General features: G+C 42.6%; 1 protein-coding gene across 1 annotated transcript in view; it reads right to left on the bottom strand.

Annotated features, from left to right (window-relative positions):
• LOC128046312 (maltase-glucoamylase-like) overlaps nucleotides 1-21,551 on the bottom strand; it is a 189,023-nt gene that overhangs the window by 127,637 nt on the left and 39,835 nt on the right. Inside the window, exons 18-33 of the mRNA XM_052638415.1 lie at nucleotides 20,290-20,374; nucleotides 19,469-19,525; nucleotides 18,812-18,936; nucleotides 15,643-15,731; nucleotides 14,324-14,373; nucleotides 13,758-13,925; nucleotides 10,814-10,966; nucleotides 9,482-9,682; nucleotides 6,783-6,937; nucleotides 5,537-5,705; nucleotides 5,150-5,246; nucleotides 3,974-4,086; nucleotides 2,914-3,039; nucleotides 1,315-1,443; nucleotides 962-1,072; nucleotides 379-441 (exon numbers count right to left, since the gene is read on the bottom strand). Of these exons, the coding sequence (XP_052494375.1) occupies nucleotides 379-441; nucleotides 962-1,072; nucleotides 1,315-1,443; nucleotides 2,914-3,039; nucleotides 3,974-4,086; nucleotides 5,150-5,246; nucleotides 5,537-5,705; nucleotides 6,783-6,937; nucleotides 9,482-9,682; nucleotides 10,814-10,966; nucleotides 13,758-13,925; nucleotides 14,324-14,373; nucleotides 15,643-15,731; nucleotides 18,812-18,936; nucleotides 19,469-19,525; nucleotides 20,290-20,374 (1,891 nt within the window). The remainder of the gene's footprint in view (nucleotides 1-378; nucleotides 442-961; nucleotides 1,073-1,314; nucleotides 1,444-2,913; nucleotides 3,040-3,973; nucleotides 4,087-5,149; nucleotides 5,247-5,536; nucleotides 5,706-6,782; nucleotides 6,938-9,481; nucleotides 9,683-10,813; nucleotides 10,967-13,757; nucleotides 13,926-14,323; nucleotides 14,374-15,642; nucleotides 15,732-18,811; nucleotides 18,937-19,468; nucleotides 19,526-20,289; nucleotides 20,375-21,551) is intronic.

Raw genomic sequence — 21,551 nt, 5'->3', positions numbered from 1 at the left:
AAAAACTGCAAAAGGAACAATAAATATCCTAATTCAGTCAAAAGACAGCATTTCTTAGAGGTTTCATTCAGTGGAAATTTCCTGGATGTTTATAATCTGAGAGTCATGGAGTGGAAATCATCACTCTGTCACCTGAAACCATGGACACAAGTAATTTAAGATCTCTGAGTCTTTGTTATGCAAAGCATAAAAATACCTACCTCCCACTGGGGTAAACTATTGCATGTAAAGCGACTGGCACAGAGAGATGCACAGGACACGTTCCCTGTGTGAGTTCCTCATCTCGCCCGTGCTCATGGCACAGGGATGTCCAGTATCCTAAACACGGTGGTACCTTCTTGACATCCCTGATCCCCCACATCCACACAAGCCCCTTACCTCCACTTGACTGTCCCAGTCTAGAGAACTGTTTATTACCACATCAGGAAAATCAGGCCAGACCTGGGAAGAGAAACATATTTTAAAGCAATGCACTAGATAATTTCTCTTATATAGAATTTCCTAAGAAACCATAGGGCTTTCAGGTGGTAAAGAATCCACCAGCAATGCGAGAGACATAGAAGACACGGATTCAATCCTTGGGTTGGGAAGATCCCCTGGAGGAAGAAAATGGCAACCCACTCCACTATTCTTGCATGAAAAACCCCATGGGCAGAGGAGCCTGGTGGGCTACAGTCTATGGGGTTGCAATGAGTTGGACTCAACTGAAGGGTTAAGCACACAAGAAATTACAAACCTTGTTCTAGGGCTGATAGTACTTCGATTTTCTTGTAGGACTGATCTAGAGAAAACTGGATCACACAATGTACACACACATTCCTTTAAAATTCCTTAATAGTGGTGACAAATACCAATGGAGAATATGAGAACTTCTGACCTCAAAGTCCAAATGGAAAAAAGAAAAAAAATGTGCAAACCCACTGATAGTGTGGGGATTAGTGAATCACTGCTCAGAGCATACCTTTCCCCAGACAATGCTCCCATCACTCGGATCTTTGATGAAGACATCATCCTCTACACCCCGTGTGAATGGCAGATAGGGCTTGGTCTCGTTGCCAGAAATGGCTGGGTCCTAAAATCAAAGCACAGGTCAGGTGAGGAAACCAAAGCCAGAGAATGACTCAGGGTAGGGAAAAGGAGAATTCCTCCCAAGAGGAGGCATGCCTTCCACCCGTGCTATCGAGCTTCTGTGAACCCAAGGACATATACTTAATTTCTCTACTCATAGCATGGAAGAAAACACACATAAAGCTTTCTCCACCAAAGTCCATTCAGTCTTCCAAACAGACGCCACCCAGTCACATAGCAACTAACCAGAATGATAATGACTCGCATCCCATCGGCCCTCATGCGAGTAATCAGAGCTGGAAACCCCTCAAATTCAGCGTCAAGGGTGAAGTCCAGCTGCCGCTCCATGTAGTCAATGTCCGAGTACTGCACATCCTGGAAGAGGACAGAGGAAACTTACACAAGCCCAGGTCCACGTGAGAACAACGGTCCAGTAACCAGGGCCAGTAACCAGGGGTGAAGTTCAGATGGCATCGTCTTGATTCTTTCAAATCCCACCTCTGTTATTTGCTAGGTATTAGGTTCTGGAAAATTCACCTAATTCTCAAACTTTTAGTAGTAAAAGTAGAAAGAAAAAACCTAAATTAGCAAAAAGCAGAATGATAATGTCGACCTCCACAATTTTGTCTGGGGAGATACATGAAAAAAGTCGATGAGAGTGCTTTGTAAAGGGCCAGAATAAGGAGCAAACAGAGGATGAGATGGTTGGATGGACATGAGTTTGAGCAAGCTCTGGGAGTTGGTGATGGACAGAGAAGCCTGGCATGCTGCAGTCCACGGGGTCGCAAAGAGTCAGACATGACTGAGCGACTCAACTGAACTGAAAGCGTAAACACAGTTATGTCTTCCAGGAAGCCAACTCAGGTATCAGGGGTTCAGATTCAGACAAAATAATATACTAACACAGTACTAGCACAGTACTAACAACATGGACAGTAAATCCACTAAAAACAAACAAAAGCATCTCTAAGTGCTTTGGAACTACAATCCTGGGGGTAATCAGACACAGCTTTCTTATTAAGAATAAAATATTGCATGCTAGACTTTCCATTAATAGGAAACAAGAGAAAATTCAGAGAATAGTATTGATTAATAGAAAAATCAATGGCTCAGCAGTGCCTGCCAAAGCAGGAGATGCAGGTTGAATCCCTTTGTCAGGGAAATCCCCTGGAGAAGGAAATGGCACCCCACTTCAGTATTCTTGCCTGGGAAACCCCATGGATGGAGGAGCCTGGAGGGCTGCAGTTCATGGCGTCACAAAAGAGTCAGATATAACTTAGAGACTAAAAAACAACTCATCTTCAAGTAAAGGTGAAGTTTGTCTCACACGTATTTCTTCTGGAAACCAGTCCCAAGATCCCTACATTCAACCAAGAATTAGATCAAAGCTGGGGGAACACTGAGCTTTAGTGCTGGCGAAGTTTCAGAACTAAGGTTATATCTATAGACACAACCGTCTGACTGAATTTGGGTCAATTTCTTTCAACAAAGCAAAACTACTCTTCACCTTTTATAAGGTAGCAAGGATGTTTTTGACTAGATGCCATGAAGTCATGTGAAAGAAATGGAAGCATGATCTAGTAGAAAGAACCCTAGAGCTGACCCAACGCCCCCCTCCTTTGGCAAATCACTGTGACTCTTCGAGCTGGGGACAATGACCACCACCCCCACCCCCACCCCCCGCTTATATTATGGCCACTGGGTAGAGTGAGACTGAGTGTGATCCTGTATGAGAAAGTGCTTTGTAATTTCGTAGAGACTGACAAAAATCAGACAAATGCAGACATCGAGACAAGGGCTGACCACGAGGTCCCAGAGCCAGAACCCCACAGGCTGACGACATACATAGGGGATCTGTGCAGCCACCATCGCATCGTACAAGCTGGCGATCTCAGAGTCGTTCTGGTATCCATAGCGACACAGCTGAAACCCCAGGGACCAGTAAGGAACCATCACCGGCCGGCCAATCAACTAGAAAATAAACAGAAAATTTAGTCCTTAAAAAGAAGAATTTGGATTAAAGTTGTACACAAAGTAATAAAGTTTTTCCAGTGTCCCCAGTTAGATAATCAGCAAACTCAAACCCAGAGATAACAAAGAGGATGCAAAGCCTCTAGGATAACTTGGAGAAATCATGCTGCCAGACTTGGCCTCTCTTGAAAATCTGAGTTTACTCCTATTTCCAGTGATTTCTAGCTTGCTGGTTAAGAACATGAAATTCAGAAACAAAATGCCTGGGTTGCCCTATAGGGTCCAATCTCTGCTGGCTATGTGACTCTGGACAAAAGTGAAATAACCTCTCATACATGTTTCTTCACTTGTAAATCGAGGATAAGAATGTATTTGTTTCATAGTGTTTTGTGAAGACTGAGTGAATTAATATATGGAAAGTGATCTGACGTGCAGCAAGTAATATATCAGCGACATACAGTAAGTTTTATAACACTGTTTGTTTGGCTGATGCCAAAGCAACTGTGACGACCTCTGCGACCACAGTTATCATGTCCACTATCCCCGCCCTCACCACAATTACCACCACCATCACCACCACACCACCATCACCACCATCACCACCCTACCACCACCATCACCACCATCATCACACTACCACCACCACACCACCATCATCACACCATCACCACCACACCACCACCATCACCACCATCATCACACCATCACCACGATTACCATTGCCACTGCCAGCTATAACCAGCGGTACTATTACTACTTCTGCTACTCTGCAATGCACTGACAGGCTATGAATTTAACAGTTATTGGGATAGATTTATTGTTCATTATTCTATAACCTACCTGTCACCCAGAAAGACCAACAATTTCAGTTATCATCTAAGAACTACAGAAAGTGCCATATAAATACTGGGTAACCAACTGAATTCCCTCCTACCTCAGTGTACTGCTGAGTGACAAGCTCTGGAGTTGGCCCTAAAACCACATAAAAGTCCAGAATTCCTCCTGTGGTACGGTATGTCAAGGCAGGCAAGGGCTGGAAGGTCACATCTGGAAATGCAGAAAATACCAATCAATATGGAAACCTTCAAGTGAGAAATTACCCCTGAAATTCATACATTCTCCTTCCTATGCCTCTATTGTGGAGTATTGAGAGAAGGCAATTTGTACTAAACCTACACAGAATTTTAAAAGTTAAGTGAAAGTCTTCAGGGCATATGCCTGGATTTTTTTCTCTTTGATGCACCTATTACCTTATTATATGTTTCGTCCTTCTGTTCTTTTAAAACTGCTATTATTGATTTTATTTCAGAACAGTTTAAGACTTATAAGAAATTGCAAAAATAGTACTAAAACTTTTCTTGGACACTTCCCCCAGCATCCCCCAATGATAACTCTTACATAACCATTGTATGTCATCAAAACCAGGAAACTAATGTTGATATAATACTATTAACTCAGATACAGGCCTTATTCAGATTTCCCCGGTTTTCACAAGCACACTCTTTAACTCTGCTTCTTGATTCCCCACTGTCTTTCCAATATACTACTCAAATTTTCTTTACACCCTCGTGCCACCAGAGTGAGTGTTCTGACCCAAACTCTCATCACTAACTCAAATTATATAAATGGCTCCCACTGACTAACCTCTAGGACGCTTGGGACTCCCTTGATTTTGCTATCCCATCCTACACTGTTTATGCCAAATGAGTTAATTCTTATTACTACATTTTGTTGTTGTTTTTTAGTTGCTAAGTTGTATCTGACTCTTGTGCAACCCCATGGACTAGAGCCTGCCAGGCTCCTCCATCCGTGGGATTTTCCAGGCAAGACTACTGGAGTGGGTTGTCATTTCCTTCTCCAGGGCAGCTTCCTGACCCAGGGATTGAACCTGTGTCTCCTGCATTGGTAGGCAGGTTTTTACTGCTGAACCACCACAGAAGCCCTTACTACATGTTACTGAACTGAAATAAACAGAATGAAGGAAAAAAAAGGAAAACACTGTCCACAAGATAATAATTTTGACTTCAGGGGCAACATGATTGAACACATTCTGAAGTTCCTCAAGAAGGACTGATTCACAAAAACAGAGAAGATGCCAGCATCACCTTACCCATGGCATTGCTGTTCAGCAGGAGCACTCCATGAGCACTGCCATCCTCCTCCATTGCCATGTAGTAGGGGTGGACACCGTAGGAGTTCTTCTTGTACTGAGAGAGTCATGGGGAAAAGGGCAGGAGGTTAAAAGACAGAGATTGAAAAGAGAGGTTGAGAAAAAAAAAAAAAAAAACCTCAACAAATTGATTGAAAAGGTGTGTCTAGTCTTCTCTGTGAAATGAACACATAAGAAACAAAGGAGCCTGGGAGTCGACCTGCTTGTCTAAAAGCAGACTGTGAGCCTCCGAGTGGGGAGTGGGAAGAGGAAACACCCGCTGCATGACATGTACGCAGTGTGGGTAGACAGAGGCAACGACCCAGATCCCGAGTGCTCTGCCCTTACCCCCGGGGGTTGGTCTCGGGAGAACATCCCCCACGTGTTCCATCCCAAGTCTCTTCGGAAGGCTGTGTGCTCAGTTTCCCCGAAGCCATAGAGGTACCGGGAGGGGAGGCGCGTGGAGATGCGGATGAACATGTCATTGAAGGTGAAGCCGAGGAGCTGAGAGTCCCAGCTGCAACACAAGAGGGCATGTTTGGAAAAGAAATGGGCTGTTCTAATGGCTTCAAGCCGCTAGAGTCTCAGGGAAATTGAACTCTTGATTTCCTGTGAACCTCCCACACAAAACATAAAGTCTGTACGATTAAGATAATCACAGCAGCCAGGGCTGCAAGTCCAGGAGCCAGCATCTTTCTTCTGCTTTCCTTTATCACTCCCTCCCTTCAGTGGGCCTTCCAGAATGCCAGATCTAATCACTTTCATCATCTCAGTTGCCCCACTTCACAGCAGCCCTAGTTTCCACTCTTGCCCCACCAGAGTCCACTTGCTATGCAGCATCCTGAGTTTGTTTTTTTTTTTTTAAGTATCTCACATCATGTCAACCCCTGTTTACAATTCTTCAGTGATTCTCACTGAAGCATCTTGTAAAGTCTTCAAAGCCATTCCTGATTTGAAGCTACCTAAACCCCAGCCTCATCTCCTGCCATTTACCTCCTTATTTGTGAAACTACTCCACCCACACTGGAATTTTTCCCCTTCATAAGGCAAGTTTACTCCTGTTTCATGGCCTGTACACTGACTACTCAATCTGTCTGAAATGTTGCCCACTTCTCCCATCTCCACATGGGAGGCTCCTTCTCCTCCCCAAGGTCCTATGTAAAGCTCACTTCCTTGGAGACATCAACTCTGACCACAGTATCAAATGCAGTCACCTCCCCATAATTATCAATTACCCTGTGATTTTTCCTGCATAGCATTGTCACTATCTAAATCTCTGCATATTTTAACTTAAATTATTTTTGTTATTTCCTTACTATTTTTGTCATAGAAAGAGAGACCTCATCTTCTATAACCACCTAATATGGAGAAGGCACTCCATCAAAATTGGTTGAATGAACCCCTAGGTACATGCAGCTGACTCAGGAATTACTTCCTGGACACTAAAGATTTCTCATAAGAACAGAAGGAAATGACTTATTCAAGAATCTGGGAGTGGCTGGTGCATTGCTTCGAGCAGGGTATCTCCAAGCACACTGGACCAGGCAAGGACACAGGGGATCATCAACTCCTAATCAGACTAAGGGCCACTAACATGACAGTGCCTGTGCTCTTGCGGTGAATTTCAATCCCAAATGGATTCTCCTTGATGAGGACAGCATAGAGTTGACTCTCAGGGGTGCCAGATGGAACGCTGGGTATGTTGAGAGGGACTGGGACTTCATAGCGGTTGTTGTTGGGATCATAAATCTAGACCAGAGGAGACAGATTTTAGGTAAATATAGTAGTCTTGAAACCTATACCCTTAGCAGAAACCTGATGTCTTTGACAAAGAGTCTGAACACTATATTTGTCTTCTTTAAGCTCATGATACTGGGAACTTAATTAAAAAATTGAAGAACAATGTCAGATTTATCATTTTGATCTGAGTCTGCCATAACTTATTTTTAAATCCTCTTAGAGCAACACATTATTTTCACATCGGTTCTACCTTGGAAAATCAGTCTGGAATTTATGGATATATTCTTTATTATTTTGTTTGTGGGCGTGTCAGTGTACATGACTACTTGAAAACTTTTCTGAATTGAAAAAAATTTCTCCCCTAAAAACCATGAACTCTTCTTGACTAAAATAATCATAGATGTTCTCACTAAAAACTGGGGTCTAAATTGATTCACTGTGTAGCTACTATATTCCTGCCTGATACTGTACTAGACACAAGGTTTACTAAACTGAGTAAGACACAGTTATTGCTTTTAAGAAATTCACATGAAAGGTGAAAGAGTGTGCCCAAAACACCTGAGTGAGATTGCAGGGAAGGAAATGCCTATCAATGTTTCCAGAAGACTGAGATGGTTTCATGGGGAAAGGGGCTGAATCTTCAAAGCTTTACAGCCATTAATCAAGCACAGAAAGAAAACCAAGTCATTCCTGGCAGAGAAATAAACGCAATGGCACAGAGAATTAAAAGAAAGAGGCAATTATTTTGGAGAGAGCTATTGTATCATCCAGGAGGTAGAGCAGGGAAGAGTTAAACCTGAAAAGTTGAGTGAATTCATTTGTTTCAAACCCACTAGGCACCTACCACATGCCAATACAAAGGTGAGGATGGAAAGATACAATAGCATCATCCCTGCATTACAAGATGTAGAAGAATTCATAGTCCAGGTTGATATCAGATTGTGAAGAAGCTTTCAGGTAATGCACACTTACTTGAATCTTTACTGTCTCAGTACACATTGAGAACTTACTATCTACTCAGCTTTGTGTTACATCTCAGAGGTACAAAGATGAAAGGACAAAATCTTGTCCTTGAGAAACTTATAATTCAATAGTGAAAAAGACCGTAAAAATAGCCCATCATTAACGGTACAGATGAACATATTTGCAGGGAAGAAACAGAGGCACAGACGTGGAGAATGGATGTGTGGGCATGGCAACGAGGGGATGACCTGGGAGAATGGGAATGACATGCACACACGGCCTTGTGTGAAACGGATAGCTAGGGGGAAGCTGATGTATAGCGCAGGGAGCTCGTCTCGGGGCTCTGTGGTGACCTGGAGGCGTGTGACGAATGGGAAAGAGGTCCGGGATATAGGTATACACCCGCTGATTCACTTCGTTGTACAGCAGAGACTAGCACAACATGGTAAAGCAACTATATCCCAATTTAAAAAAAAAAAATTACATAAATAAAAAACGAAAAACAGACCATCACTTGTCCTGAGATGTCATTAAATCGTGAAAGAAAAAGAAACCAGTACACTCTTCTAGGTATTTCATATATCCCAAGTTCAGTGTCCAAAACTGAATTCATCCCTGTATTCTGCCTAAGCCCAAATCTTTCCAGTGTTCCCCTTCTGGTTCCCCTTCATGGACGACAGCACCATCCATGTGGAGCCACGAGCTAGAAACTTGGTGGTTGTCTTGAAGTCTCTCCCTCCCTCATGGCCTGTTTGTAATCAATCAGCAGATCCCATGATGCTACTTCTTATGCTCTTGAAGTTGTCCAGGTCTCCCTCACCTTTCTGTGCCTGGTCTAAGCTCAGGACCTCATCCAGATTACCCAACTGGTAGCGGCCTAGCTTGTCTCCTTTTTCACCCTTGTCCTCCCGACCATTTTTCTTACGGTAGAAACAGTAATCATTTCAAAGGGCAGTTTGGACCAGGCCTCACTGTCCCATCAATGGTCCCAAATTACTCTTAGGATAATGAGCTAGTATATTGTGTGTGAGCTCAGTCACTCAGTCCTGTCCAGCTCTTTGTGACCCCGTGGACTGTAGCTCACCAGGCTCCCCTGTCCCTGGAATTTTCCAGGCAAGAATACTGGAGTGAGTTGCCGTTTCCTACTCTAGGGGATCTTCCCGACCCAGGGCTTGGATCTGAGTCTCCTGCATCTCCTGTATTGGCAGGCAGATTCTAGGGCCACCTGGGAAGCCCATGTAGGATAAACTATGTACATCAGCTAATTTACAATGTGTTTTCAGTTGCTGAAAGTCACAAATTTAATGTGTGCAAAAATTCACTTGTCAAAAAATCAGGAAAAAAGCCTCCACTGTCAACAGTGCCTCAAAAGCCCATGTGAAATATCAAGACACATTTGCCTTGCTTGATACCTACCCCAAATGGATGGAGAACAAAACTATGAAAGTGTGTGCCAAGGACGTGACAGTTTTCAATGGCTAACTCAGAAGAGCAAACTGATTGCATGGTTCTGTGATCCTGACAAGCAAAAAAGAATGAAACTAAAAAAGTGCGAAGTAGGAACTTGATACGTATACTGTCAACACATACCTTAAACTGCAGCATGTTATCCTTATGATAGGTCACAGTCAGGCGGAGGGAGTTCACAGGTACTGAGGGGAAGGAGTAGGCATACGGAGAAGTCTTTAAGGAGATGACAGCTGAGGCCCCGTGTGAGTCATACTGAACATCACTGACAGAGTAGAGGTCACTGACAAAATAGCAAAAAGGGACTCCAGGAGAACTGGATTCCTGAAAAGTAAAGGCAAATTCGGAGACAAGGATAAAATCAGTCATTTCCTTATATACCCTTTGGCAGTGACATAACTTTTCACTCCTGGTCTCCGTGTAAAATTTTGTTTAAAAAAAGACCCATTTCTGTCCCATCTATTCTTCACATCCACATAAAAACTCAGGTTACTTTGGAAGTCTGCCCTTTCTATAGATTTTAAGTAGTGACTTAGGCACTGGTGCCATGCTCGTGAAATTGTAGATGGAGTGTAACGGATTTTACAAAATTACTATGAGGTACCAGGTTACATGGGTAAGAATGGCCATCAGTAAAAAGTCTCAAATGCTGAAGAGAGTGTGGAGAAAAGGGAGCCCTCCTACACTGCTGGTGGGGATGTAAGTTAGTGCAGCCACTGTGGGAAACAGTACGAAGCTTTCTCAAAAAATGAAACATAGAGCTGCCAGAGGATCCAGCAATCCCACACCTGGTCATACATCCAGATAAAACTAAAATTCAAAAAGACACATGTACCCCAAAGTTCATAGCTGCACTGTTGGCAATAGCCAAGTCATGGTAACAATTTAAAGGTCCACAGAAAGACAAATGGATGAAGAAGATGTGATACATAGACACAATGGAATACTACTCAGTCATGAAGAAGAATGAAATAATGCCATTTGCAGCAGCATGGATGGAACTAGGGATTATCATACTTAGCGAAGTAAGTCAGAAAGAGAAAGACAAGTATCGCAAAGACAGATATCACTTATACATGAAATCTAAAACGTGACATGAACGAACCTGTCTACAAAACAGAAACAGACTCACAGATGTACAGAACAGACTCACGGTGGCCAAGGGGAGCTGGGGGAGGGATGACTGGGAGTTTGGGGTTAGCAGATGCAAACTATGATATAAAAAAATGGATAATGACAAGGTCCTACTGTACAGCCCAGGGAACTATATTCAATACCTCGTGATAAACCATACTGGAAAAGAACATGAAAAAGACTGTCATATATTAATATACATATGACATAATCATTTTGCTGTACAGTAGAAATTAATACGACATGGTAAATCCACTATGCTTCAATTTAAAACGAAGTGTAGAGGATTGTCATGTATATTAACACCGTCAGCATGGTTACCTCCCAGGCACAACCGCGGGCAGTGCAGTTTTCTGCAGAAACACCAGTCTGATCAGGATAACAGTCTATTTTTTCTTCATCTCGTATCTTCACATCCCACTCCACCGTGTATGTTTCTCCCAGAACAAGATCAATTCCTGTGATAAGGGCCACCTGTAGGAATGGGGAAATATCAAGGAAATGTATCCTCAGGACAAAGACCTCGCAAGATATGAGATTTCTTTCAGGAAAGAAAATAAAAATCAGACCAGTCTCTCAAGAATCCAAGTAACATAGCACTGGAGCTTCCATGAAGAGAGAGAGAGAGGGCAGGGAGTTGGCCAATAACCACAGGGAAAATGGCGCAGTTCTATCAGAATCTTGTGCACAACATTTTGAAAAGAATCAGGTCAACCGCAACCTTCTGTAATCACCCTTTTCTCTCCTCCCCTGACTCCTCTTCCTCTTTCTTATTTTGTCAGGAAGACTCTCTTCCTGACAGTCGCCTTGTAGCACAGAAAACACAAGCATGCGGCGTCATCCTCAGTTGAGCCCATCTTCTTGCCCTCCATCCCCCAAACCAGTATTCCCCACAGGTCTGGAATGCGGGCAAGAACAGAGAAATAAGAATCATATGGCCTGGGTTCTCCCCTCCATCCCACTGAGGAAACTTGGACAGATTCCTTCAAATTCCTTGGGTCTCAGTTTACCAATTACAAAATTGATAAGTAGGCAAAATCATATCTCCTTCCATTTTTAATATCCTAGTCTCTTCACTGGTCCAAGCCCAGAGCCTCAAAACTTGAAACTTTCTTTGAGTTCCATTCACTAATTCAAATACTTCATTTTTTCTATGTGTTTTTCTTCTGGTTGTCTCCTTGTAAAATAGTAACTTCCATAGTGAAAGTTCTCATTTATCTAGAGTCATAAAATCCCATGCTAAGGATTATCATCCTTCCAGTCTCTCCCCCGTCTATGTTCATCTCACATTTCCGTATACCTCAAAAACCACCACAGAACAACAGTCTCACAATGGTGCATATTGATTTAAGGATCAATAGGAGACCCTTTGAGAATTAGATCACATCCTTCTTAGTCTGGCATCTAAGACCCTCCAAAAGCTGACCACAAGTTAATCTGTCCAAACTAGGCCCTCTTCCAGATGTGGGTCCTGCCTATTCCAGTTATACAGACTCACAGGCTAACAAAAGGCTTTTCTTAGTCCCAGGATTGGCTTATGCTAATACCCCAACCTTGACTGCTTTACCTATGCCAGTGCCCTTTCAAGGATAATGGTGCCCATTTGTGAAACAGACTTCTAGCCACCTGCCCAGTGGAAAATTCCCTTCTTACTACTTCAGTTTGGAACACCAAACTTCCCAAAGAAGAACTTTTTTTTTTTTTAATCCATGTAACACAGCTGCAGCCATTCATAGCTGAGTGCAAGTCCACCAGAAGTGGCTGGCCAAGGGTTTCTTTCTTGATTTAATGGCCTACCCCTCCCTCTCTTTCATCGTCACCTTCCCCTTTTCCTTCCAGCTCCTTCTTCTTTGTTTTAATTTTATTTTATTTTTCCTCTAACAAGGCTAGAGTGACTGGAATTAAGCCATCACTTCCAATCACAAGAGAAGAAAAGACCTCAGCACTGACAACCCTGAGGCCCTGAGCCCATGCCAGAAACTGAGCACGTCCTAAACTCTCAGTACCATAAGGAAAAACAATCCCCGTTTGTTTAAACTACCATTCCGCTGAGTTTCCTGTCACTTGCAGCTGAACAAATCTCTGCACAGACGCACCGTCTTTAAGGTCCAGCTCTAGACCTAATGCCGCCAAAGCTTTTGCTCAATGACTCCATGAAGCTTTGAACATGAAACTGGAAAGAATATAAGTTAACATTTCCTAAAGGTAGGATTGGGTTTCCTGTCCACCACCTAAATGCAACTAATAAAAGAGTCATTTTGTTTGTATATTTATTAATCTGTTTATCAAACTGGTAATCAGTTTATTTTCATATGAGCATCTTACAAAGGATTTGCACTTTGCTGCACACATAAGTGAAGTCGCTCTGTCGTGTCTGACTCTTAGCGACCCCATGGGCTGCACCCTACCAGGCTCCTCCATCCATGGGATTTTCCAGGCAAGAGTACTGGAGTGGGGTGCCATTGCCTTCTCCGATAACCAGTCACATAATACTTCATTTTTAACTTTATAATGTATGCATCATCAATGTATGTTGTTAGGACAAAATGTCCAATGATACCAATATATCATTTTAGTAGAAGACAAAATTTACTTATTTTTCTCCAAATTTGGAAGGTTCCTCACAAACCATGATGACCCCACTGCTCCCTATCCCAGATTATCTTGAACACCTGTAGCAAACAGTGTTGTGGAAAAGGATCCCTCATAATGCTAAAATTTCAGAGGAATTGCTAATAACCTATTCCAGAACATCGTCTCATTAAAAGTGATGAAAAATTCTTTTATTATTATCACCTAACCAAGTAAGTAGCATTAGCTAAGCTTATCAAATTCATTGACTCAAAATATTTTCTAAGAATGTGTTGGAGTGAGAATCTAGCTCTATAGAGTAAAGAAAAAAAGAAAAGCACCTGAAATTTTAAATTAATGGGAATCCCAACTCAACCCTTCTAGCACCAATCAATCAGCAGCTTTCAGACCCAGTTTTCCTCTAATCCTGTTCCCCAGACTCCTGTCTTTGCTCTTCTTCTGTTCCAGGCAGAGAGAACAGAAGACTGAGGGGCAGATAAGGGAAAAAAGAGGAAAGGACCAGTTTACTTCCTCCCAGTATCTCAGCAGCCTCCTTGTTCATCCCAGCTCTGGCTCCCTCTTTTATTTTTTTCTATCCTAACCCTCTAACTTCCCCACTTCTGACTTCAGAGTGTGCCCTGGTCCTTTAGAAACCAATGCAACCTTGGCAAGAAGGAACATCTAAGCTATTTACCTGTAGGTTAGAATCGTAAGTGACATTAGGAGAAACTTGAATTGGAACACCGTTCTGTTTCACTGCAACGTTGTTAAGCTTCTGGGTTCCAAGGATTTTAATTTCTTTAAATGCTAAATTATTGGGGTCTGTGTAGGTTGACTGCAAAATCTTAACCTCCAGTCGGTTCTGCAAAACAATTAAACACAAAGATCTGCCTTGAATACACAGATGCTCAAGCCACTCAAGTTGTCTGTCCTAGACCAGCTCCCAAATGGCCCTGAATGCTTCTTAGTTGTCTCTACTAATGTGTGCTCAAACACAAACTTATTTTTCCCCTGAGCCAGGGAGAAGGAGGGTGAGAGAAACACATACACACACATGAAACTTCATTTCAAAATTCATTTAAAAAGACTGACTCTTTGATTTATCCATATCATTGCCTCTTTTGGACATTAAAGTCATAAACAGAAATGTGTCCCCCTATTGTTATAAATGCACCTACAAATACACATACACACAAACAGATAGGAGCTAATTATCAGACCAAAGCTCACACTTAAGATTCATAAAAATATACTACTCACTTGGGTGACGGAGAACTCACATAAGAGATAAAGGTTGTTGGCCACAGTATCTGAAAAGGAGAGAAGGGCAAGTCAGACTCTGGCCTGCCGAATACGGAAAAACAGATTTCCTCCTGGTGCTCCTTGAAGCTTTTACAGGGAAGAAGAAAACCTACTACAAGTTGGATCTGTTTCTTTTACTTGAACCTTTGTTTCCCATTGCTTTTGTTCACTAAAAGGATACTGTCTATACATAATGGCCTGCTTCGGGGAACCCTGTCCCTAAGCCTGAATGTTAAATCAAAGTGCCTTTGTTCAGGGAGCCATCCTTACCCTAACTGCCTGTGAACAGTTGCAGGAAGGAAGAAATTAACACACCCCCTCCCCAAGGCTGGCCATTCCAGGAGATAAGTGCAAGACTTACGACCTTTCGACTTCTTCACCTCCTCGTCCTCTAATCTATAAAAGGACCTAACATCCAGACCTGGATATGTGGTTATTTTGAGACATTAGTCTGCCATCTTCTCCGTTTGCCAGTTTTCTGAATAAAGTCCTTATTCTTTGCCTCAACACCTCGTCTCCAATTCATTGGCCTGTCATGTGGCAAGCAGAGCAAGCTTGGACTCAGTAACAGAGCTTCACATTGAGAATGACAGATTACAGATAGAGTTTCCAAGGCTGAGCCACTGTTTTCTCTTTTCCTTCCTACCTTAACCTTGAAAAGGTTCCCTCCCAAGTGCTTCCAAAGCATATGCCTCCAGTGAATCTGCTTCCTAAGCTTGAGCCACAAGACTTCTTAGTGCACTGCTGCTGCTGCTGCTAAGTCACTTCAGTCGTGCCCGACTCTGTGTGACCCCATAGACGGCAGCCCACCAGGCCCCCTCATAGTGCCCTGGAGACAGACAAATGAGCTGAGAAGAATGGCTAGATGCAGGGCCACTAGGAAAGTGTCTTCTCACCGCCTCACTAGCATGGGCATGTTTGACACGTCCTCCATGCTTGTGCATAAGCATTTGGAGTGAAGGAAAATGCACTGAATGGCAGAAACAGCCTTGAAAATATATTTCAGGGGCTGACTGAAAATCAAATGAGAGCCTATATATATACAATATAGCTGGCCAGTGGGAGAATTCTAAGAGGTGGAGGGAAGTTTTCCTTCCATCCAAGGAAAACCTCTACCATCCTTACATCTACCACTATCCCTAAACAGCACAACCAAAACCAGAATTCTTCTCTTGAGTGATTAACGCTACCATGCCTGGTGAGATGTCTCCCACTGCTGAATGAGCAGCAGGAGAAACTCAAAGATGCCTGTCTGGAAACCCCAACGTGGTACTCACCTTTTGTTTCCCCATCATCCCAGAAAAGTTCGCCTTTTGCTTCTTTGTTCTCATCCAGGGCAATGATTAGACCAAGAGGGTTCCGTCGACTGTGGGAAACAAGATTTATGTGAGAGGCAAAGACTTGGGGCTCAAAGAATTTTGCTAAATGAGCTGTGAAGGATTCCATCAGATTTCAAGCGGGAAAGGTTCCTAGCAGCAGATGGCTCTGCTCGTCTTCAGGCACAAAGGCAAAATCTACAGGGGCATCATTTTCCAGAATCACTAGTGTCATAGGAGACAGAAATACCCCAAACACTGGCGAGAAACATCTATGTAGGAGGCAAGAATTTAATCACCAGAATTGCTACAATAGCTACAATAAACGCTGTTAATGCTGTTATTATTTTGAATACAGACTATTAGAAGAGAAATCCTAGACGATAATTGGTTCAGCCTAATCATTTTATAGCTGATACATGCAGGGTTAGTATTCACTGAAATCAGGAGGACATATTTTTTCCCTGCCTAAGAACCACGTTGACTCAGAAACCAAGAAAATACAATAGAATCCACCTGTACAAGGGCAATTTTCCTAACTTGATTATTTATTTTCAGTTCATTTTGAGACAGATAAAGGAAACATTCTAATTATTTGCTACATAACTTAGAGCAGCAGTCCCCAACCTTTTTGGCACCAGGGACCAGTTTCGTGGAAAACAACTTTTCCACGGACCAGGAGTGAGACAGGCGGTTTGGGGATGATTCAAGCACATTATATTTACTGTGCACTTTATTTCTATTGTTACTACATCAGCTCCACCTCAGATCATCAGGCATTAGATCCTAGAGGCTGGGGACCCCGACTTAGAAAATGAAACACAAGAAACCACTCAAAAGATGCTGAAATATATGGACATAGAGACAGAGAAAGGAAGAGCAACTGCATTTGAAATCTCTCCCTATTTCATCCCCCCCAAACCACCTCCCAATTTCTGGCTCCTGTTGCACCCCTTACATTCCCTATTGTATTCTCTCACAGTTCAACCTTCCACAGTGCCCTGTGCAAGCCAGATTCCATTATCCACAAAGTCACCTGCTTTCATTTAACACACACGTACTGCGTAGCTTTCAATGCTAGGAAGTCTAAGAAATACAAAACCAAACAGACCACAGCTCCACCTTAAATATTGTAAGAAAGATTAAACATATTTACCAAATAATCAAAGCAGAAAGTTGAGTGGCACAAAAGTTAAAATCCTTACAGGAGTCTATACTGATACTTCTAACATCACGGTGGCCTAGACACCCTGGAGGGTGCCGTATACTCTGAAGGCGTATGTGCACGCTTAGTTGCTCAGTCCTGTCCAGCTCTTTGTGACCCCATGGACTATAACCCGCCAGGCTCCTCTGTCCTTGGGATTTCCCAGGCAAGAATACTGGAGTGGGTTGCCATTTCCTACTCCAGGGGATCTTCCTGATCCTGAGATCGAACCCACATCTCTTGCAATCTCCGGCATTGGCAGGCAGATTCCCAATCGGCCACGTGGGAAGCCAATAGCCTGAAGGACTCAACCACTAAAACACTACTTGGCTCTGGATAAATTGGACACCTGATCCCTGCAGGTTGCTAATGTGAAACCCAAGGTGACAGCAATCCTTGTTTGCAACCAAAAAGAAGGCTAATCGTCTCTGAAAGAATGAGACCTATAATTGGATCCTTGCAGTCACCGCATTTGTAAAACAAAAAAATTACTAAACACATGAGGTAACTAGCCAGCATGAAAGATAGATGGCAAAAGCAACTAACAAGAGATTTATTAAGAGTCTACTAAGAATTTCAGAGACTAGAAATCTCAGCTGCAAAGTATAAAGTAACTATGATTGAAATACTTAACAATGTTAAGAAGGGGAAAAAAAATTAGCTAAGCAGTAATGAAGTATAAATAAAAAGCAGAAAGCTGCAAGTACCAGCACTCCCTCTGCTGGAGTTTTGGGGGAGGATTTCTCACAGAAGAAATCTGAGTTTAATTGGAAAGATCATTAAGAATGTATCAGGCAAAGAATGTTGAAAAGGACAATAAATAGAGAAGCCCAAAGGCAGGGAAAGAGGTGAGTATGTTTGGAGAATAACAAGACTTGGCATTGCTAATCTAAAGGTGTATAGCAAGATGTGTCAGGAGACTCGTTTGTTAACTTGAAACCAGATTATTTGGCCTTCCACACTCTGCTAATGACAGATTTTGGAGTTTAACCTGGGAAGCAATAAGTTGAGATCCTCATTTTGGAAAGACCGTTTTGGTATCAGTATGCAGAACAGCATAGCATAAAGCTGAATAAAGAAAAACAAAGCAGGTGGTACTGGGTGTATAAGTATTTTCCATCAGCATTACAAAGTCAAAATTTGAAAAATTATGGTAGGAAGGAATGTTCAAAAGAAAAGGATTCCTAACCTCCAAAAAATTCCCTGACTATTAAAAGCTAATAAGCTAACAATTTAGAGACATGAATATGAACATGAGTCTCTTTAGTATCAGATGGAATGCATAATTTGAGAATCAAAATCATCAAGGAGAAAGTAGTGACATGAAGGAGATTTGAACTGCACAGGAAATAATTTTTGAACACTGTTTTGCATCACAAGAAATGGCTTATGGGAAGAAAGGAACAGGAAACTGAAATTATAGGGGAGTGGAAATGGACCCGACTCCCTAGAAATGGGGTGTCAGGAGCATAGCACAGTGGAATGATGGTCCAATTAAGGCAGCTGGGGAGATTAACAGACCTCCTTTACCCGGAATTGAGATGTTCCCCAAAACATGAGACTTTCAGGGCTAACACTGAAATGGTCCTAGGAAAACTAGCAAGGTTCACCACCGCAGATGTCAGTATGTTTTGAGGAGACAGTCAGAAGGGTTAAGGAAGGACAGAGATTCAGGTCTTTGAAAATCCATTTGGATGCAGCTCTAAACCACAGCTTCTCCAGAAGAGGCCTAGGGAAATCTAGGGACAGAGTTTGATGACCTCACACACACACACACACACACACACACACACACACACACATACCCTTCCTCCCCACAGTCCACGCAATGCATTAGCCTCTTCTATGCAGACAACAGATGGGAACAGAAACGACCAGGTTTGTCAGCCTCCCCCTCTTATAAGGAAACCCCCGGCCGCACTGTACCTGGCCACTGTGGTCGTGGCTGGCTGCTGCGTGGGGAAGATGTAGCCTCCTCGCAGGTGAAGTCCAATTTTGTCTCCAGGAAGTTCCATCTCCACTTTTTGCTTCCTCCATCTCTCTTGGACCCCCTGAGGCACACAGACAACTCAAACACGTCAGCATGCACACGTCACCTCTTAACCACATGCTGACTTACCTACAGCTGTGTCCTTCTCCCACTTAGCTGAATTTCTGTCTAGCCAGGCAATCAAACAAGAAAAGGGAAAGAATTTAAGAACAACAGGTTCTGGAATCAGTTGAGGGCTTGGGGGAACACAATGTCTTGCTGAGGTTGTTTGACATACATTGTGGGAATTAAGCATACTAAATAAGAATCTGACTCAAAACCAGGCTCAAATTGTCTACCAGCCCCAGTATTTGCCCATGAGACCTTCTACTTCCATCTATATTTTATTGCTGAATAAAGTACATGGAAGTATCTTTTTCAGATTTCATCATGACTGATGTCAAGTGACCTAGGCTCACTTTATTGACTCAGCTGTGAATTACTACTGGAAGCACGGCAGAAACATTCCTCAGTACACAGATAGATGTTTCTCTCTGCCTAGAGGTATCCTGTCTATGCAGCTTGAAGAGTGGAGAAAAGTCAAAGCTACTTACAGTCTCATAGTCATACCAGACAGCGTCAGGCATGTATGCGGTCACTTTCTCTGCACCCTGAAATTAAAACAAAATCTTGTCCTTCATGGCCCAGCCTCTGAAGGAGAAAAAAAAAATGGATTTCTTAGCATTCCCTAGGGAAAGTTTTAAACATGTACTGAGAATGCATACATGGCCTTTCTTTTCTCTGTTATCAACTCGTGCTTTTCTTCTAATAGAGGTGATAACTTGGCAACTCAAAGAAAAACCCCGGGTGGAATCCCATTAGGAAGAAGAAGAAGAATACTGAAATGCATGTTGTGATAAAATAACAGTTCCAGGTTTACACTGTATACCGCATTTAACCTTCCCAAGAGTCCCCAGTGATACGGGCTATTGTCATCTCACCTCACAGCTGAGGAACGAGCACGTCATTTCCCCCAGATATCACTGGTGCCAAGTGGCAGAGGTGACAACCAACACCAAGGCCAGCCTGACCTTAGAATGAGTGCTAGGGCTCTGCTCCACCCTGTCTCTCCATCACGGAGCAAGTTATGATCTGCTGGGTGAATCTGACAATGCATAGGACCGTTCTTGATTCCCGAGTCATAGATGCTTCTACACTGATTGGAAACTTGGTCAAGGACAAGAGACCCCTAGAGACAAAAATGTGTACCCGTCTTCCCCAAGCTCCAGCACGCTGCCTTTAAGGCTGCCCCAGCCAGGCATGTTGGCAATGGTTTGGGAATAGGAAGAAGATATATGGTTGCAAGAAGAGAGGAGTTTGGAGTTAGCCGAAACAAAAGCAGAGGTCGCCATGGTTTCTCTGTGGAAACACTTGCCTCATCCAGGACTGGAGTGATGAGGAGGCCGGGCCCCCATAAAAACTGCTGGTGCACATCCCAGGTGTTGCTGTCCTGGTAGAACCTAGACACGGAGAAATCTTCCCTGAGATCTGGGCCAGTGCTTTCTGGCGGCTCTCCCCCAAGCCTGTCTAAAACCTACAGGCTCCCTGCCTGGGGCAAATTCTCCCAACTATTCTGTGACCCCTATTCAATCCCTAGCCCTCCCCACACTCCTGCAGGCAGACCTAATTTCCCAGCCTCTCTACCCTCCTATGCTTCCCCTAATTTGGACAGAAATTCCTATTTCAGTACTTGTGCTAGGCAGGTTCCAGGCTATAATTCTATTTGCCATATCTCCCTTTAAAAATAAAACAAGCAGGATATTTTTGAAACTTCAGCTGACTATCCAAAAAGAATTGGATCTGATCACCCTCCCTCAAAAAAAAGAAAAACAATTAAAAACTTTACTCTTCTCTTTTAGGATACCTGCGTTTTAATAGATAATTCCAGGAGATAGAAAAACCTTACCCACAAGAATAAATATATATCATAATATATATTATAATAATATAATACCTGAAGCCTGAAATGTCAGAAACATAAGGGAATTAACTGTGCTTTGATTTTGACAAGAAAAAAGTCTCTTTATTTGTAGAGTGTAAAATTATTCTGTTAATTTAAATAAATGAGACCTAGATTCTTTTCTTTTCTTTTTTTTTTTTTTTGTGGCTGGTGCACAGGGATGATCCAGAGAGATGATATGGGGTGGGAGGTGGGAGGGGGGTTCATGTTTGGGAACTCATGTACACCTGTGGTGGATTCATGTCAATGTATGGCAAAACTAATACAGTATTGTAAAGTAAAGTAAAGTAAAAATAAAAATTAATTTAAAAAAATAAATAAAGGTAATTAAAAAAATAGATTCTATTTTTTTATGTGATGTGACCAATATAGACCTCAAAGATGTCCCCATTGATGACCAGCAAGTATATCCTCCAGTATCCAGGTATTTGGCTTTCAGCACATCTGTGCTCAAAACTGTTAGAATGAATCACGTACAAGCCAATCAATAAAACTGGTTGAATTTTATGTCCAAACTGAGGCTTTGATCTAATTAACAGCAAACACTAGTTTAACCTAATATCTCTATTTTTGTGGGTCGCTTCAGTCGTGTCCAACTCTTTGCCATCCTATGGACTGTAGCCCGCCAGGCTCTTCTGTGCATATGATTCTCCAGGCAAAAACACTGGAGCGGGTTG

The sequence above is a fragment of the Budorcas taxicolor genome, chromosome 4 (assembly GCF_023091745.1).
Source record: "Budorcas taxicolor isolate Tak-1 chromosome 4, Takin1.1, whole genome shotgun sequence".
Taxonomy (NCBI): Eukaryota; Metazoa; Chordata; class Mammalia; order Artiodactyla; family Bovidae; genus Budorcas; species Budorcas taxicolor.
The sequence above is the reverse complement of the archived record's forward strand: the minus strand, read 5'-3'. Positions and strand labels throughout refer to the sequence as shown.